The sequence below is a fragment of the Xiphophorus hellerii genome, chromosome 20, assembly GCF_003331165.1.
Source record: "Xiphophorus hellerii strain 12219 chromosome 20, Xiphophorus_hellerii-4.1, whole genome shotgun sequence".
In the NCBI taxonomy this organism is placed as follows: Eukaryota; Metazoa; Chordata; class Actinopteri; order Cyprinodontiformes; family Poeciliidae; genus Xiphophorus; species Xiphophorus hellerii.
In genome coordinates, this window is record NC_045691.1 from 28,794,971 (window position 1) to 28,814,219 (window position 19,249).

Consider the following 19,249-nt stretch of genomic DNA (forward strand, 5'->3'; position numbering starts at 1 on the left):
CTCCCTCTCCATTTGGTGCACTGAGCTCCTGAAGCTGCACACAGGGCTCTGCTAGACTCTAGGTCACACACCTGGGTCCAGACCACAGCGCTGCAAGCTGCTGCTCTGGCAATACAGATGTTTGCTTTGTTTTGTTTTTTCACTGTTTGACATGCGGTATCATGCCAGCTCTTATCGTTAAATGATCGTGGCGGTGAGACACTCATTGCTTGAGGTGAAAGACTACAACAAGTAATTGTAATGTCATTTAATAAAATAATAAGCATCAGGTTTTATCGCAGATTGAAGCCGTTTTATGTGTCAGCGAAAAGTTGGCCTGTAAATCTTAAAGTTATCTTGAAACTGCGCCGAGTTAAACTCAAAACTAAGCACATGTTCAGTGAATAACATTTACATAGGCGTAAACTGCGATTACACTGAAAGTGTTGTGTTGGCCCAATCCTCCCGGTGTGTGTTTGGGCCCCCCCTGATAGGCCCTGTGTGTGTCACACCGGGGTGGTAACTTTGAAGACAGACTGGCCTGTCAGCACAGTTCCTCCCATCTCCTCCGACTGACTGACAGGCAGATAGCAGGAACAGAAAGTGTCGGCAGCTGCCTTCATCGACCACTCTCATCTTTTACACACCGTTGAACACAGTGGCGAATCGACAAAATGAACGCTCCGCTCCTGTTTCGGCTTCTACTGACAGCAGCTTCGATGTGGATGTTTGGTAAGATCATAACATTTTTTATTTAAATTTTTTTTTTTTTTTTTGGATTGCGGTGTTGTACGCACCGTTTCTCCATAGCAGACTCCGTAGTGGCGGCTCAAACTGATGCCGGTCTGTTGTTTAACTTTGCTCTTCTACCATAATAAATTGTTTGTGCTATAATTTATTATGTGATTTTTTAAAAAAAATAGATATTATATAAATATATGTATGCAGTACAGATATGTGTGTTGTTACTGTTGCACTATTGATACCTTCACTGCAGGAGGCCTTCATAGAGGTCAGCTCCTTTTTTTGAGTGGCATCGAAATAAAAAGTATTTATATTCTGTATTTGGCAGCGAGTTGGATATTTTCTTAGATTGCTTGTTTGTTTTCTTGAATTTGTGCATTTTATAAATCCTTAATAGAAAATCATCTCTCAACAACAAGCAACCTTTAACTCGTCCCGCACTGTCAGCCGCTTACCTTTACATTGTATTACATAATATAAACAATTTCAATTGAAATATGTGCACATAAAAAAAAAACTTAAGAAACAAAGCGTAAAATGCTTCCTAGTTTATTATGAATTTAGATTAAGTAAATCTTCCGATGGAGGCCGCTCGCTTAAAGACTTGATACTTTCTACATTTCCATTTCCAAAAGTCACCCTCTCCGACTTTGACATTTTGTTTCAATTGCATCTGCAGTGTTTCCCTAAAGTCGCCTGAGTTTCTGGTGTTTTCATCATTACTGCATGAATTGTAGGGAAAATACTGAAGCGCTCCCTAAGCTTTACAGACAGCAATCGTTGGTTTTTGCAGATGGAGGCCCCAATCTACATTTTTAAAAATCTTTTCAGACTTTGTTTCCTCTCGTTTTACTCATTGGTAAATAAATGAAATGATCTTAACTACTCTTAGCTAGACCTTTTTAGTTGTTGGTGTTTGACTTTCTTTATTATAATCTCCAACTTTATGCTTTCGCTCTCTAGGTTCGTGCCAGGACCTGCAACAAGTCGCTTACCCCGCGATCAGCAGCACTGAGAGTATTGAATGTGACTGTGGTAAACTCAGCTGTGACAATGTCTACTGGTTCCGAACTGTTCCCAGCGAGAGCAAAGCAGAGTTTATTGGCAGATCCAACAACGCTGACCGTTCTAACCACGGGCCTTCGTACGAGGCAGACAAACATCGCTTCAAGTTAAGCAAGAGGGGCAGCTCGACCTTTGTCCTGCGCATCATCAATGTGACCAAAGCGGACGCAGGGATTTACTCGTGCATCGTAACGGCCTCTAAAGAGATGACGTTTAATCCTGGGGTTGTTTTTCGGCCAGGAGGTTAGTATGCTGAAGTTCTTTGTTTTGCTTCGGTAAGCCTCGGGTGTTCATTAATGCGTGTTGAGAAAAGTTTCAACGCAATCTCTGTCAGATTTTTATAGGCACAAGGGGAGTAGGTAAATGGATGGCATCTTTTGTACTATAACAACAAAAAGACAAATGAACTCACAAGTGGAAATAATTGTGCGCCAGGCAATGACGATGCAATCAGTTTAAGAATGTCCACTGAACTTTGGGTCAGATTCTCATTTTTTTTACAATTCAGCTTCCACCTACTCCCGTATTTCTTAAAAAACTACAACCAATCTAAACATGAAGGATCAATATATTCCCTTGTTAATTTCTTTCGAGGTCAGAGGATATTCTTCGGCCCTTCTTTTTCTGTTTTCTTTGTTTGGCCATGCTGGACTCACGAACGCTCTCTTGCTGCTTTTCCTGAGAGACGTAAAGATGCCGCAGACATTCGTGGAGGATGGAGTCCACGAAACCTATCACAGATTCTGACTGAACTCCAAAATGTCGATTCCTTGGAACTGCAAATGTAAAATAATCATAGGCTTCGTATATCTTAGATATCAGCTTTGGATGTAACTTATCTGTTTGGACGTGATTTTTCATCAGCCCATTAATGTCTGCAGATAGAAATGCAAGAAAAAAATGCTCAGCATGGCAAAAGGAGAGTCTCCCAAAGTGTACGTCATATAGCAAGAAAACGTTTGGGTCTTTAAAATTTTGGTTAGTTATTTCTAAAAATAGCAAAAGTAGCCTACTGCACCCTCCACATTTATTGACCGCTTGATGAAGATCATCAGCATTCTACATCTCGTTGCTTGTACTTGTGACAGTGCAATGACAATAAAGTTGAATTCTATTCTATTCTATTCTAAGATACGCCAAAAGCTTTTAAAACGCCACACATAAAAATAAAATTATGTTTTTTAAAAGGCCCACCAACGGAGCAAATATAAGTGTACTTGGGCTGCTTTTTAAAGTATGCTTCACTTTTTTAAAGTGTCAAGGAACGCTTCATTCAGAACTTCTTATTGGGTCGATGGTGGTTCAGGAGGTCGTCCCTTTGATCCCGGCGAGCTGCCAGTTCGAATCCCTGCTTCATCTGTCTCAGACACGTCACTCGTCTTGCCTTCTGCTGATGGGCAGAGGGTGCGCGGCCTGCCAGGCTGTCCCCCGGGCGGCCGTGGCTACAATGTAGCTCACCGCCATCATGGCGTGAACAGAGCAAATGACTGCATGCAGTGTGAAGCGCTTTGGGGTCCTCTGGACTTCAGAAGGCGCTAGGCAAGTAGAAAAGACATAGAAAATCCACGACTTTCTCTTTTCTGGGGATCTAAACATTTAGTTCTCTGGATCTCACTTTCTCTTAAGCAACACTGAAAAAGGGAAAGACAAGAGGGCATGACATTTAAGTAAGGAAGATGTGTAGGCCTCGACGAAAGTTTCAGGTGTATTATTTTTGTCTCATCTCTGTGCTTAATTTCTAAATCGCAAAACTGCTAAATATGAACCAAATGTGTTATTAGGATGATGCAACCACTCTAGTAATTGACCGCTTGTTCTTTAATACGGCGTAAGGCAATTCAGGAGGGCGAGAAACTGCAACTAAGTTGTTTTGCTGCCAAAACATTGATGCATCTTTTCAACAAAGTTTCATCTTCTGAGAATAAAATCAAATAATTATTTTTGACCTCAAAACTTTGCACCTGTCCATCGTACGCAAGGAACCAAAGCTGAAATACCTGAAGACTGCTTAGTTTAATAATACCTGTTTGATATTATTCCAAATCAAACGGGTCATCTCGCAGTTTTAACCACTCCCTGTTGGAGAACCATCCTAGATTTTCAAGGTGAGGCGCTTCAGCGACAAAACATTCATTTAAAGCCGGGGTTTTTACGAATCGTTCACCAGCGGTGCTAAATAAATGCGGAGATCCTCGTATGTAAGAATTTGCTGCAATAATTCATGTAAAATGACCTTTTTTTTTCTTTTCTAACTTTACATGTATGGTTCTTTTCGGCAGAGACCCGTCCAACTTTGCCTCCAGTCACGAAGCCGAAACCCAAACCCGTCTGTCCCTGCTCTTCGAAGAACCGGCCTCAGGGTACGTGAGGTTTTCAGCAGCTTCACCAGTCCGAATATAAGGATGATGATGATCACTCTTTGCTTGGAGGGTGCAAATGCTCTCAGAATGGAATCAAACCGAAGCAATAGAAGACAGAACATGTACCTATGATGGCAAATTGTACAAGACTGCAGCTAAATTATGTGTAAAAGACTGAGTAAATCCCAATCAGTGTAACTGTAATGCTTGTTTACTCCAGATGGCTGTGACTCCCTGATTTTTTGGCCGCTCGTCGGAGTCGTTTCGGGCTTGGGTCTGGGTCTTCTCTGCACGCTGTATTATTTCAACCGTAAGCGCTGTTTTACGCAGCTTCTTCTGTGGGAAAACATCCGCATCACCAAACATTTTATCATCAAATGTCACATCATTTTTTTTTTTTTTTTAAATCCTTCAAACTGTTTTTCACTGTTTTTCCCAAACAGGACTGCCCAAAAAATGTCGCCACCACTTTGTGAAGTAAGTCCAGATGTAAAACTGTTGGCTTCTTTCTACAAAAAAAAAAAAATGGTTTTCTCTCTTCTATTTCTATCAGCATTCTGTTCAGATGTATCACTATAAACTGAGTATACTGATGATGTTTACTTTTGTTTTCTGTTACCAAGGAAGAGGCTGATGAACTAGAGAAATTCATTTTCTGCTTTTCTTAAACCTTAAGTAAGTATCCTTTGCATTAGGTCATTTATAATTGTTACATTTATTTAAAAACTAACAAAGCTGGCTCCTCTGACTGCAGGTGCAGCATTTGAGATCGCTTTACTGCAGCTCTTCATCATTTGGAGATGAGCTGAGCAGCTTGAAGCACCCTGAAGATCTTCTTTGCTAAAAGCAATTACCTTTAAATGGAGAACATGTCCACAGCCGGAGGCAGGACAGTGTTGTATTATATTGCCAAATATTAAGAAATCACTGCTGTATATTTCATAAGCCAGGCAGATTCTTTTAGATAGATTATTTTCATGTGTCACTGTTTAATGTGTTTATCATTTAGCCATTTTACCTTGAACTAAAAAAAAAAAATTCTCTGTATTATTGTTCCTTTTTTTTTTGACAAAAAGACAGTCATTTCCAGTTAAAAACAAATCAGCCGGACATCTTCTGCAAACGTACGCTCATTCTCTGTATCGTTTTCGCCTTTTTGTATTTATTTGTTTGCGTCACGTCACTTCAGAACATGCTGCGTGTTCGCAACTGGGTCCCAGAGATGAAAACACACGTTTTTGTTCGCAGTTGAAATGAATAAATTTCTGCTTTCCCACCTCATCGCAGAGAGATGAGAGTTTCTGTCACCGGCTCCGGATGGACGGAGGGTAACAATTCGACGCAGAGTTAGGATCTGGTGATAAAGACGTATTCGGTCTCTTGAGGTTCTCAGAAGGCCTCTGCTTCAAAAAAAGGAAAAATAAAATTGAGCCGAGTAGTTGTGTGTTACCCCGTTTGGAGAGGCTTGGAAGTGGGCGTTGTACTTCCATTGTCAATATTGTGTTGAGCGGAAGTTGAGTAGGTGAGTGACAGGGTTTGGTTTCTTCTTCTGGTTTTGATCTGTGACTTGCCTCATATTCAGTTTCTGTTTTAGCTGCAGCCAATATGTGCGTGCTGGAGCTTTACTGTAAGTGGAGGGTCTAAGGTCATTTTACAGCAAAATGCGTGTCTACTGCTGCCTCTCTACCTCAAACACACACACACACGCAGTCACATACACGAGTTCACACCTGTGTGACTGGGGAGTGCAGAGGGCTCGGCGGAGCTGGTGGTGGTGCGGGTCTCGTTGGGGGGTCGGGGGGGTGCGCGGCCCCTTTTCCTGTGTGCTGAAGACACAGGAGACAAAGAGCCATGCTCACAGGAGATGCTATCGCTCCGCTCAGCTTTGAGCTCCTCATCTCGTCTCTGAAACAAAGCGACCGCAAAGAAAACCACACAGAACCACAAGCTCTGACAGCTTCACAGAGACTGTAAGGCGACGACACAAAAGGCTCTTTGGAAACGAAAAACACGTCAACGAAGGTGAGAATGAATAAAACAAAGTGGAGGATTTTCACAAGCCTTTTTTTGTTATAATTTATGTTATCATAAATAATGTGATGCAATATTAAGAAAAACTGTTTTGCGGTTTATTTCTGTTGTAGTATCGACACGTATTTGCTGAATACCTGGAAACAGAGGAGGCGACGTTTTATTTTTTTATTCGTGCATGCAGTCAGAGAAATGCGGGAAAACGCGGCAACAAGTTGAGTTTCAGGACAACTTTATTGAGTGAGTGTAAAAAAAAAATAATCCATTTCCAAAAAAAGAAAACTAAATACCGTTTAAGAACTTACAACGAATGTGTCAGGCAGCGTTGGAGACGAAGCCAGTAACCGACACTCAAGCGGTCTCTTTGAACTGGCCATGGCCCAGTTTCCTGTGTCAAGTTACAATCAGGTTTTGACAAATTTTCCATCGTACCGTTCCATTTCATGTCCAATGTGTTGTAGTAGCACATTTAAAAACAACAGTGTTGACCCAAGTGTTTGACTAAGGGTAGAAAACAACGCTCAAAGGCAGCAATAAAAATCAACAAGAACAATAAATAGAATAAAACGTTGAGGTAGTGGACATCAGTCAAACAGGTCTGAAAACGAATCGAAGGCAAGTTTGGCAAAATTAGTTTTCAAAAGGGATTTAAAAAAAACAAACTGTACCGACTCTGCAGTACAAATATGAAGGGTCAGATTGATTCAGAGTCTGGGGACTGCAGAGACAATAGCTTGATCTCTGCTGCGCTTTAATTTGACCATTGGCTTCTGGCTGCATGTCCGTGCTCTTTTTGGACTGTAAAACAAGAACAGCTAAATGATTAGGTGCCAAACTATCTAAAATTTTAAAAGCAATTAAGATAATCTTAAAATCAATATGAAAATGAACAGGGTGCCGATGTAAATCTGCTGAAACTGGGTGATGAGATATTACATTGGTAAATGTTAGAAGACCAGCGATGGATAGACGAATCTAAAATGGGGAAGGTAAGGAAACATGAAAATGATGAAAAATAGATTAATTATTACACATAGTCCACTCATTGTCTTTTCTTTTTTTTAAGTTAGTGGTCCCTATTTAGGAATCCAGATCCTAATTTAGGGCGTATCAGTTTTTATTTTGTTGAGAATTAATGTAAAGTTTTGAGCCAGTTTTGTCAGTTTTGGTGCCCCGTAGGAGGGGTCCAGTAGATCCTGTCCTCCACTGTGTGGAAGACTGGATCAGAAATTTTGGGAATGATGTGTTGGGTCATCATTAAGAGTTTTCATGAGGTGCCGTATAAAGTGTGGAAAAAATATCTTGTTTTGTTTTCTCTGATTATGACACACAGCCTCTCCCATACCTGTTGCCGGCAGAAATAAAAATATTGCAATTTTGCTTAGAAGAACAACAAATTTGACTGACGTAATATTTTAGTGCATGTATTTTGTAATAGTTTTGTTATAATCCATTTATCAAAAAAAAAAAGGTTATCAGGAACATTAATATACACATTATACAACATAATATAATCGATATTTTCTATTATGTGAGTCACGTTAGGAATAGTTGCTGCTTTCTTGTTTTAAACAAACCAAACAAACTGACCCGTCTCTACTGTGTGCTTTTTGATCATTTATTTTTCTAATCTCTTCCGATAAATAACTGAAATCAGATGGAAACTTTAAGCCACCAGTGCTATAATTAAACAGCTTTAAAATGTTTTTTTTTTTTTCTGATTGCAAAATGTTTAATGACAATCTTGTCATAAAAGAAAGTTGAAATAAATACATTTTTAAAGTTAACACTGTGCTTTACATTCTTTGTTGGGAACAACTGTAATGGAAATAAAGTAGTGGAGAAAAACAAGAAGATATGAATAACAACATGATGCTGCGTCACCATTTACTCTCTTCATTTTAATAAGATTTCCTGGAAGACTGTTTGTATTAAACAGATTGAATTTTTAGAGCATTTTTTTCATGTCGTCTGCATGACATTACCCTGTAATAATCTCAGTCCTTTTGAAATTTGTAACTGGGAAAGTAACAAATTGATTAACAAACACTGAAAAAAAAAAATTATTCCAGCCGCCCGTTTAAAACCTCCAGAATAAATAGAAATCTGCTATAAACTTCAAATTTAATGTTCAATTTGTCATGACGGCTACATATAAATATATCTACATGTTCTACTTTTTAAGAAATATCTTACTCAAGACAATCATCGACTTACCAATAAGAATAATTTTCAAGCACATCTCCTTTCAAACTTTGTGTAAGTGATGCCTCTCAGCCTGCTTTTAGCTTTCTACTTCAATAAGTATTCATCATACATAATAAAACTTGATATCTATGAACGTGTTAGCCTTTTCTTCTTGTACTGACAGATTATTTCTGGAAATGATTTGTTCAATTTCTACGACATTTCAAGACTAAAAAAAATGTTTCCCTTTAGAATCTCTTCTTTGAAATTTTGCCTCATAAGATAAGATAAGATAAGATAAGATAAGATAAGATAGATAAGATAAATCTTTATTGTCATTGTCACAAGGACAACGAAATTTAAAAGGTGCCATCAGTCAGTGCATATGCTTAAAAACAAAAAATAACTGTCTCACGATTCACACACAATGTAAGAATTAACAAATGAATGAATGACTTCATGTTTCACTTCATCAGTGAAGTGAATCGGGCCTCGACATGCAGAAGGTCTAAAGCATTTGCTCCACCTGTGACGTGTTTTTCTACATAACATCTCTGGCGTGTTTTATAGTTACAAACCACATTCCCAGCATTCTACGATTTCAAACTTAAGCTTTTATATGTCTAAAAAAAATGAGAGCATAACATTGTTCCAAAAACCTACCATAGTCTGAACAATCCTTATACAGGAAGTCTCAGTAAAGCAGAAAAAAGAAAAGAAAAAAAAAAAGATGCGCAGACATTTTGGTGTGCCCAGCTTTCTGCACGTTTCCAGTGCCTCCCTTTCAGATCTCTCCAGTCCTTCTTCCTCCTCTTGGTCTGCTGCTTGGTCTCCACGTCCCACCGGATGGTTCTCAGCAAGCAGACGGAACGACCCGCAGTCGCTTCAAGCTTTAATGTTGCACCAACCGGTCCTCTGCCTGCATGTTCGGGGAGCCGGCGTTTCTTTCTCACCGGCTTCCCCTGGTCACCCACAACGCGAAGCGCTCACATATGAGAGTTTCAGTTTGGAGACCCCCCCTGCGTGACTAAGACAGGGAAGCCCGTGCAGGTGCGCCTCGGTGGGTGAGTCACGCCTGAAACAGAGATATGGAAAGGTGAAGTGGGCTAATTGAGCGCGTTCTGACTTTGTCTACCCTCCGACAAAAAAGAGCATCAACAGAATCCCCTGCTTACTGAAAACGTTGCTAAGACTGAAACCAGACATCTTTCCATCCGGGTTCAATTTGAAATAGATGTTAAAGAAGCTTAATGAAACTGAATAGCTTCCACTTTTATAATGTTCATCCTCAGTTGTCATGAGGCAATGAGCAATAGTCCCTTAACAGCAGTGGTGATCATTTAATGTGTCTATTTTGTCTGCTGTTTCATCCAGGGCATTCACCTCCTCCCACCAGTGGAACAGAAATCACCCACAGGTGAGAAAAGATGTCAGAACTCGTTGCCTATTTTATTTTCCATCACAGCACAGGAAATGTGGCGGGCTTCGCGTTGCGCCGCGGCAGCCATGTCTCCCCTCGCCGAAGAGTTTCACTTCCCCACAACTGTTATAGGCCAGCTTTCGTCTGAGCTAGTAGAAAATGTTCAGCGGCCTGCAAGAAGCCTTCCTGACCTCTGAACGCGCTCGTCTTGACCCATTGCCGTTCACATGTGCACGACACACTTTACAGACTTTTATTTGTAAAGGCCATATTAAAAAGCCATCTGTTGCATTTCACTGCACAACTTTATGTTGATCTGGAACAAATGTTCCCATTAAAATCCAGTGAATTCTGCAATGTGAAAAATGTTCAAAGGGGTTTGAGTACTTTAGCAAATTATCGTATGAAGTGCTCTTGTGGTATAAAACTGGGGATGCTAGTGGTCCAAATATTCAGATTTTTTCTGGATTAGTTTATTATTTTTATTAGCTTTATAGAATTCCTCAATAAAGCCTGATCAAAAACACACATTACGTCTTAAAAAATACTGATTGGGTCCTTCTTGTGTCTTGAGTTGTTTTTTTGTTTTTTTTTAAAGGGCACATCTGTACAGCTCGCGTTATCCGGACTTTTAGTCACGAGCGTTTCTCCAAACTGCTGAATTTGATTGGTTGAACATTTTTCCGCCTTAACGCTGCTTCAGATTGCCAGACTCTAACCCCAAAGTCAACAGCATCTTTTAGTCATGACATCCGCTGTCAGTGAAGGTGGTTTTGCCGTCAGGACTTTTGTCATTCTGCAGGCTGTAAAGGTCCAAACACTAGTGAGGTCAAGACGGGTCTGTGGTCAGAAATGCAGCAATGCGCCGTTCTTCAGCGTCAGTCCATTCTGCAGCACCAACGTGTCGTTTCAGCGTCCAAATGTTCAGCAGGCGGTGCGGGTGCGACCCAGTTGCTGTCGCCATCTAGTGGTTTAAATTATACAATTTATTGCTGCGACGCCTTCTTGAAATAATTAATGATCGCAGTTTAGTTCGGGCGTTTTGCGCAGCTTAATGTGGGCAATGCTGCTCAACTTTGACCCTGAAAATAAATCTGTACATCTATTTGAAAACAGAAGACAGAACTGTACAGGTCCGTCTCAGCAAGTTAGAATGTCATTGAAAAGTTAATTTGTTTCAGTAAATCAACTGAAAAGTGAAACTCATAGGTTTGCTGCGCACATAATATTATATTCAAAGTAGTTTAATGATCGTGGTTCACAGGTAATGAAAACCCGGAAGAAAGTTTCTAAGAAAAACAACCAATAAAGAAAGATTTTTAATGCTGAAATTTTTTATTTTTTTTATCCTAATCACAGAGAAAACTGCTGACACACAAAGGCGATGAATATTCCCAGTGTTTGGTATCCACACATATTAATAGAAAGTTTAGTGGAAGGATTGCTGAACTGCTTTAATGTTTATGTTTTCACGGTGCTCGACAGGCCAGCAAACTTGAATAACCTAAACCTCAGAGGTAATCTGAGAGTAATCTTTAGGGTCAGTATGGGATGATGAAGGATTCTCCCTTACGACGTTTTACCAGAAGAAAGATGGAGAAAAGACGCCAACAATGGGAGTAAAAAAAAAAAATAATGAAACAAGAATTCTGAAAACTTCAACCAGCTTTACGTGAAACCAGGGTGAAACATTTGATTTGGGCAGAAACTGTTTACAGTTATAGTTGCGCTTTCTACCTCCCCCCTCAAACCAGCCCCCTTCTTCTAGCCCACACACTGCTGCGTTAGTGTGCCAATAGGTTTTTTGGATCAAAATGTGCCGTTTTGATGCTCTAAACCAGGAGGCAGAGGAGCAAAATGCAGATCTGGTGGGCTCCACTTCAAAACGCCGTGCAGACCACGACCGTACTGCAGGAGGGCTCTGCAAGCGTTCACGCTGCAATGATCCCATTCGACACAGAAAAGAAGAAGGTTACAGCTGGGGCGTGGTTTTCTGATATCTCGCTCAACTATCTGCCGTCAGCGTTCAGTAAATAGCAAAGAGACGGCTTCGACGGCTATCGTTGCCTGGAAAAGTTAAAAATGGACCAAAAAGCGATACGAGTTCTGTTGCTTTTATTTCTTTGCCCAAGTAAGTTCAATTTAATCTCATTTTTCTTATGATTGTCATTGTTGTGCGTCGAATGCACAACAACAGAAGGAAATGATTTCTGTTCTCATTTTACACAATTCAGAAATCAATTCTGCTGGTGAGCCTAAAACGGTAAAAGAGGGGGAGCCGGTGAAGATCGTGTGTACGCTGCCTTCGCCGGGGACGATTGTGTTCTGGTTTAGAGTGGTGGAGGACTCAGGCATGGAATTCATCGGGTCTTTCGCCCCTGGTGGTGCTTTAAAAGTAGCTGGACCCAACCATGGCAAGAACCTCGTTGTAAGCAAGCAAAGTGATGACTTTGTTTTAACGGTGAAGTCCTTCGACAGGAAAGGTGACAGTGGAGTGTACACCTGTGCTGCTCTCATCACCGGAAATAAGCTCTCATTTGGACAAGTAACTCAACTTCGAGGTGAGCTTCGCTTTGTTACCGCCAACAAATCCCCACCCGATAGCTACATTTTGTGTGGCGTAGCATTTCTCAAATTCTGCTCCTTTTTTTCAGGACCAATTACAGCAACACCAAAACCACCAGTAATCCAGGTTTCCACCACCAGGCAGACAACAACTCCGACCAGCTGTCCTTGTAACTATAAGGATAAGTCAGGTACACAGAGCAAACTTTAAGCACAACACAATATCATCTGCATAGTAGAGAAGCTGCGCAGCAAAACAGGCGGTAAAACCAGCATTTATTTAGCAGGCCCTTCCCTGTTTTGTGCTCCGATCATACTGGGCCCACTGGCCGGAGGCTGTGGCCTTCTTCTCCTGCTCCTCGTCATCACCGTTTTATACTGCAACAGTAAGTCCGGCTGACGTTTTGCACCCATAATTCACTCAGCTGCAGTGGACATTTAATTTTGTTGTGCAAAAATGAAATAATTAGCGTGGAAGTTTAAGTGACCCGCTTTCATTTTTAATGCCTTCCAGAAATGAGGACTCGGAGATGCCCTCACCATTACAAAAGAAAGTGAGTCGCTCATTTTCCATAATGTTGTCTTAGAGTCTTAGAGTATTGAGGATGAAGCATTAAAAGGGGAAATTTTGTCCTTTTTTTTGGTTTTGTTCTCTCAGCCATAAAGATTACTTTAAAGCAGTTGTTCTGTCTTACTTTTTAACATTTGAAAACTAGTTTTCAAAAATGCATCAACTATGCATTTAAGTTGCTCTTCGTAAGGCAGAATTTTAAAAGTTTACTTGTAATATCTTAGAACAAGTCTTTTAGAATATTTGAAGTTTGTTTACAAACGGGGCCACATGTGCAATAACTTAAAAACCGCCTACCAGGTCCTTTGAAACACTTTTTCTTGGTGAAATTGTTGTATTAAATGCAAATTTTATTTTTATTTTTAATTTCCAATTATTCACATGTCTCGTCAGGCCGAGGATGATGGCTCCTGAAAAACATCTGCCCGACCGGTACACCTGAAACGGATGTAGTGACTTTGTCTGCAGTTTTTCAAAGTGCAGCTATATTTCCCTCTTTATGTTTGCCAGAAAAAAAAGTATTCTTTTAACAACAGCTTGTAAAATACAAAATTAATAATCTGACATGTCAGAAGAAAAAAAAAATGTATGTATGGCAAAAAATATTTAGTGACCGAAGCGGCTCCCTGTTTTGAGTACAGAGAGAGCTTTGGTTAATTATAAATTATGCCAAACTTATTATTACTATGGACATGAAGTTTTTAACTGAGGTGCAGATTAATGTCAGAAAACAATGCGCTGCTGTGTTAGCAATTTTTATTATGTCTTGTGACAGTAAATTTGCCCAATCCTAATTGTTGCTGATGTAACTGAAGACGAAACTGAGAATATATTATGTTTATATTCCCAACTAACCTTTTTGTAACTGTATATTGATATTTGTTTCTCCTTTTCTTTGCTCACATTTACAGTACTTCGATCTGAGTTTCCTCTTGAACTGAGATCAAACTTTACCGTCACACTTTAGCTTCCTGTTTGTGCTTCAAGCTTTTATATAACCACAGTTCGATTGTTCAGGTGAAATATAACTTGCTTCTTGGATGTGCGTTTTCTTTCATTTTAATACATTATTTGGGCAGCCAAACTAATAATAAAAAAACCAAAACCTGAAATCTTAATATTGCATGTTGTTTTTTTTTTGTAACGTTTGGATATTTTTTTTAAAATCCTCTATATGTCAGGAAAAACAAGATTTCTTTCTCTTTCAATAATTCCAGTCAAACAAAATTTCCTCGCATGGTGAGTTTTTCTTTTCTTTATTTTATGGTATTTTTTCCAAAGATGTAACAAACGCTTGAGAATCTGTGAAATTACAATGTTTGAGACAAAGACATTCGCTTTAAGACCCACTGGAGTCGAGAGGAAGCGGGCTGCTTCAACGGCATTCAGAAAAACCCACAGAAGAGAAAGCTGCATTTAAGGAGATTCTGTTCCTTACGGCTCTAAAGATACACATTTCCGTTGGACCAGTTTTGGTTTTTGTTCCTGATTTGTATTTATTTTTTGTCACTAGCATTGTTAGATGACGAGGCTTTTCATGTTGGCTTTAATTTCACGTTTTGGCACAAACGATGTCAAACGTAATGATTCTAAGGTTTGCATTTTCTTTAATATGATTTATTTGGTTAGAAAAAAAAAAAGAAGCAACCCTCTGTAAATTATACAGTGTTCTCTCTCTCAAAATAGCAGAAAGTCTTTTTTTCCCCATTTTTACAGCATATGAACGACAGCACTTCACAAACATTGTAAACGTATCAGTTCACCAAGTACACTTGTGAATGCCAAAGTTTTTTTTTTTTTTTTTTTGTCATAATAAGAAACATACTAAAATACCCTTCTCTAAACAGACATTTGTTTGCAGAAACAGAAGAAGAATTTGCAAAAAGCTCCAAGATACAGAAATAAGCTCGACACCTCCTGGACGTCCTAAACATGTAAACGACGCACTGGTTAAAACACACACACACACACACACGCACAGAGCTGTACACTAGTGTTCTCCATAGCATCCAACCACAACTCGATAGGCAACTTGGCTTTTTCCGTGTACATCAAGATTGCACGAACATCCCAACACAAAACACTCGCCCCGCAGTGCTCCCACACAACCTAAGCGTACGCAAGTGTTGCCTCACGACGTTCAGGTGTAACGCCAGCTGAGATGCAGGACTTTAAGGTTAAAGGTTTCCTGCGTTTGTTTCCAAACAGTTTCTTCGTTCTCTTTCGTTCTTTCGACCCATTTTGATGTTAAAAGTCTCTTCAGTTCCATTCCCCCCCCCCCCTTAAAGACAGAAACCAAGTAAGTTTTTTGACATCTTTTAACGGAAAATAAGTCGGTGCTCGCAGATATGTTTGTGTGTGGGGCTTTTTTTTTTTTTTTTGAGCAAGTGTTTTAGGCTGTGTCCAAGTCTGTCGGTCAACTACTAGACATTCTTGATGAGCTAGAAAAATAGAATCGAAATCCGAAAAGCAGCTCCCTCACTGATGTGTCCCTGTGGTCTGGCGGAGGAATTCCACTCACAACCTGCGAAGGGATGAAAAACAGGCGGTCAGCACGTGCCGGTCGTCAGGTGAAACCGTCTGCTTTGTGAAAGATGGGAGCGCATCTCACCAACTAGCTCTTGCCTCCCTTCTTTGTAGACGTGGGCACAACATCCGAGCTCAGCTGAGCCGAGAGCACGTCAGCGGCAGGTTGGGCGTCTTGTTTCTGTGTGGAAGTTATTGTGAAACCATGAAAACCAAAAAAAAAAAAAGAGAAAGGAGGGAACATTTTGGCATGCAGAAACTTTACAAATACTCTGGTTCTCGAAGACTTTGCTTGATAACCCGCTTTCAGCTCCGAAAAGCTCGCACATCGCTTATCGCTTGCACCTGCTCTATCCTAGTGTCTCATGCGCCGAGCGAATAAGCACCATTGTTTGGCATCCAGGCACAAACATGCAATACAGGGCGGCGGATGTGACAAATCTACACACCTGCTGCTGCTGCAAATATTTGACTCCAGATCGCGGTCATCCATGCGCAATCGAAAAGTAAGATTTTGCCAAAAGTGGGGGAAAAAAAAAAAAAGACTGCAGCTACAAATGAAGTACTAAATCAATGATGAAGAAAAGACACGCAGAAAGCCACTTTTAAATCAACGGGAAATAAAAATGCTTTGAATTCTCGGCTGCATCGTGTAAATGCTGCTGGCAAGATTCACCTTTTTTTTTTAACTATATGAGAAATATTTACTAAAGTTAAAAAAATTCTACATTGTGTAATTATCACATTTGCTCTTAGTGTGCCCTCCAAAAGCACAAAGGAAGAAAAAAGATATATATATTTTTTTTTCTGTATTTATATATTTTTTCATTTTCACTTACAAATAAAAATATATCCCATATGTGTTGGGTGTTTGGCATCTTAAGCACTCATAATCCAGACATTTGTCATCAATTTCAATTAGAATAATAATTTAAAATAACTTTAACATCTTCTATTAAAACCAGCTGCTAACATCGTCTCCGACCATATCTCCATGGTTACACTTATCCATTCCCAAGGAGGCCGGTGAACATTTTTGGTGACGTCATTCCAAGCAGCCTGAATATGATATTTTCTGTCTTCTTGTTTCTTTCACTTTTATTTATTTATCTTTTTTGTTGGTTTTCAGGTGAAAGGAGCCGTGCAGAAGCGTGCTCTTATGCCTTTGTAGTAGCAACTACCTTCAGCTTTCAGGAGACGCTGCAGTGAACCTAGAGGCCTGTTGCAAAAGTCGGATGCTTTTTGCCCTGGCTTGCGGGAGCTTTGTGATTTAAACATGTGCAATTCTAAAATGCTTTGGCTGAATGAGGCTAGAGTGTGAAAAGTCGAGCCTTAAACCTGGGCTCCATGCTCTAGACGCGTAGCTTACTTTAGACTTTGACTTTGACTTGCTCTTGCCCTGCAACAAAGTTGACAGACTGGTTATGTTCACACTGCTCCTAGTGGTGGTGACGCAGCAACTGCCAGCGAGTTTTCTCCAATGAATAACGTTAAATTAAATTGGGTCAAACCTCCAGTAGTAGTTCTTAAAAGCGTTCGGTATCATTTCTAAATGGCGTCGTGTTTCATATTAATGACCACATTTCAGTTTTACCTTCGGCTTGTCTGTTTTGGATTTGGCCTTTATGGCGTCTGGGGTCAGTGTGTCAGCCAGGGAGTCCAGGACAGGAGCAGCCATCGGCTGAAAACATGAGGAAAAAAAAAATGAATTCAGTAACAGGCTTTAATTCAGACAAACACAAGATTTGATGAAATTTACAGAAAACACGTTCTAATAAAACCTATAGGAAGTGTGGGTCATTAGAAATAAATCGAGTAGAGTTTCATTTTCCTGTGACCTTCTGTGGTTTTGCGTCCAGCACAGGAGGCTCCAGTTTTGTTGTGGCCGTGTTGACCGGAGCAGAATCCTGAGGAGGTGCAGAGAAATCCCCAGACAGCAGGTCCAAGGCGGTTTGGTCATCCATAGACTCCTGCAGGGTGGAGGAGGAAAAAGAGCGAGAGCAGGGAATAAAAATCTTTCTGCATTCATCAACACGTGATGATTTATATTTTGTTATTAATATATTATTGAAAAATGTGTACCTGCTTGGGTTTTGCTGCAGCTTTATCCACTGGTCGTTTCTTTAAAACGAACAAGACGTACGTAAGATTCAAAGTGAACAATATTATCCCACCTGACTCTGTGATTTTCACATAACAGTGCTTGGAAATGATCTTTTTTCACCTAACTGTGCTGTGTTGCATAACACAACACATGTGCTACATAACAACACAGATGCTTCTGACCATTTCTGCAAAAGCTTTTAAGATGTCATATCCGGTCGCTTTCCTAATCTTCTAGGGATTTTAAAGTTTTTCCAATAGAGTCCTGATAATCTGATGATGTGGACCAACCAACAACATTTCAGCCTAGTAATATGGATTATGTTTGGCTTCGCAAACAATGGCAAAAATCTAACATTTTCAGTTAGTTACATAGAGGGAGTAATGTCAATAAAGCTGATATGACATATTTCTACTAAGGGAACCATTACTAATTTATCTACACAAAACCTCATAAAAAAATTCAATAAAATAAAAACAACCCCTGTGATTGTGTCTTTACCGTGTTAACTTAAAAGAAGACATTACTGAGCTGCAGTTTCAATCATTTTACCTCCAGGTCTTCCTTAGTTGGCCGAAACTCCGGAGGCAGAGTGTCGTCTCTTTCTCCCATCTTAGCCAACTTTTCTTCGACGATCTTTTTCTCCTGCAACGACAGAGCGGCCACACGTCAAAGAAGGCGATGCGACATGGTGACCCTGTCGTCTGAGAGTTCAAGGACTTGCCGGAGGACTTACCTTGACGACGGCCTTGGCGGGAACGGGGGCAGGCTGCGGAGCGGGGGCGACGTCCTTTAGCGTGTTGGACAGAACGTCGAGGGCGCTGTTCGCTTCTGCCGGCAACTGAGTTCACGAGAGAAAGAAAGGAAACGGAAAGTTTGATTTCTAATTTCTGGGTGTTGCGAGATCTAAAACAGGCTTGGCTCGCGGTGGATCTTTACCGGTATGTCGGCATCGGCTGCAGCGCAAGGTGCAGATTTTACAGACGGAGCTGCAGAGGAGGCGACGAAATCTCCCGCCAAGGCTTTCAGGGCGGCACCAGACGACTGAGAACGATGGAGCGACACAGTCTTTACTAAGGAGAGTCCATTTCTGAGGTAAGCAGTTGTGATTACACTGCGCCGCTGCGTACCTGTGCTGGAGGGACAGATGGGCGGCCGACAGGAGCCTGGCTGACAGGAGCTACAGAGGAGGATGTGAAATCTCCCGACAAAATGTCCAGAGCCTCTCCGGTTCCCATGGTGGGCTGGTGGAAAAAAAAAAAAAAAAGAAAAGAAAAACTTAACACACTCTAAAACCAGGTTAATAACAAAAAATGACACCTGACTACTAGAAGGTAAAATGTTCTCGGTCTCACCTCCGGTTTGGGAGCGGGCAGTTTCTCAAGTTCTTCCTTGTTAAACCTGTATTCTGGAGGCAGCGTGTCGTCTCTTTCACCCACAAACACACCCTTCTCTTTCTTGATTTTGCCCACCTGCAAGAAGAAGAAGAACGCAAAAGGAATCATTCAATTTAGTAATCAGACCTCAAAAATGTGCACATCCTCAAAAAACAAAACAAAAAAAAAAACGCGTGCATCTGCGTGCTCTTTACCGAGACGACGTCTTCAGGTCGGAGTTTGGGGGGCTCGGGTTTTGGCTTGTCCTCTGGAAGTGTGTCGCTAAGAGCGCTGAGAGCATCCAGGGAGATGGAGTCCCCC

General features: G+C 40.6%; 3 protein-coding genes across 30 annotated transcripts in view; 2 read left to right on the forward strand and 1 right to left on the reverse strand.

The window, feature by feature from the left end:
- Positions 1 to 521: 521 nt before the first annotated feature.
- Positions 522 to 5,429, forward strand: cd8b (cd8 beta). The gene is made up of 7 exons (XM_032550296.1): positions 522 to 711; positions 1,687 to 2,031; positions 4,068 to 4,148; positions 4,369 to 4,458; positions 4,592 to 4,625; positions 4,772 to 4,823; positions 4,903 to 5,429. The coding sequence occupies exons 1-6, from the start codon at positions 654 to 656 to the stop codon at positions 4,788 to 4,790; spliced, it is 627 nt and encodes a 208-aa protein (XP_032406187.1). The 5' UTR covers positions 522 to 653; the 3' UTR covers positions 4,791 to 4,823; positions 4,903 to 5,429.
- Positions 5,430 to 11,736: 6,307 nt separating this feature from the next.
- Positions 11,737 to 14,040, forward strand: cd8a (CD8a molecule). 2 transcript variants are annotated; one of them, XM_032550293.1, is made up of 6 exons: positions 11,737 to 11,917; positions 12,021 to 12,347; positions 12,441 to 12,542; positions 12,636 to 12,737; positions 12,866 to 12,905; positions 13,316 to 14,040. In XM_032550293.1, exons 1-6 carry the CDS (start codon positions 11,869 to 11,871, stop codon positions 13,362 to 13,364), a joined length of 669 nt encoding a protein of 222 aa, XP_032406184.1. In that variant the 5' UTR covers positions 11,737 to 11,868; the 3' UTR covers positions 13,365 to 14,040. The 2 variants fall into 2 exon arrangements, with proteins under 2 accessions (XP_032406184.1, XP_032406185.1); XM_032550294.1 differs by having other exon boundaries at positions 12,639 to 12,737.
- A 121-nt stretch (positions 14,041 to 14,161) lies between these two features.
- The window catches only part of cast (calpastatin), a 39,136-nt gene continuing 34,048 nt past the window's right edge, over positions 14,162 to 19,249 (reverse strand). For 24 of the 27 annotated variants that reach the window (XM_032550279.1, XM_032550271.1, XM_032550264.1 and 21 more), the window contains 12 exons: positions 19,144 to 19,248; positions 18,908 to 19,024; positions 18,683 to 18,796; positions 18,492 to 18,596; positions 18,289 to 18,393; positions 18,105 to 18,197; positions 17,531 to 17,569; positions 17,287 to 17,418; positions 17,043 to 17,129; positions 16,818 to 16,847; positions 15,536 to 15,629; positions 14,162 to 15,457 (listed from right to left, as the gene is read on the reverse strand). In XM_032550279.1, coding sequence (XP_032406170.1) covers positions 15,537 to 15,629; positions 16,818 to 16,847; positions 17,043 to 17,129; positions 17,287 to 17,418; positions 17,531 to 17,569; positions 18,105 to 18,197; positions 18,289 to 18,393; positions 18,492 to 18,596; positions 18,683 to 18,796; positions 18,908 to 19,024; positions 19,144 to 19,248 — 1,020 coding nt within the window. In that variant the 3' untranslated portion in view covers positions 14,162 to 15,457; position 15,536. Of the gene's footprint in view, positions 15,458 to 15,533; positions 15,630 to 16,817; positions 16,848 to 17,042; positions 17,130 to 17,286; positions 17,419 to 17,530; positions 17,570 to 18,104; positions 18,198 to 18,288; positions 18,394 to 18,491; positions 18,597 to 18,682; positions 18,797 to 18,907; positions 19,025 to 19,143; position 19,249 lie in introns of all 27 variants that reach the window. The other 3 variants (XM_032550262.1, XM_032550265.1, XM_032550266.1) reach the window with 3 other exon arrangements.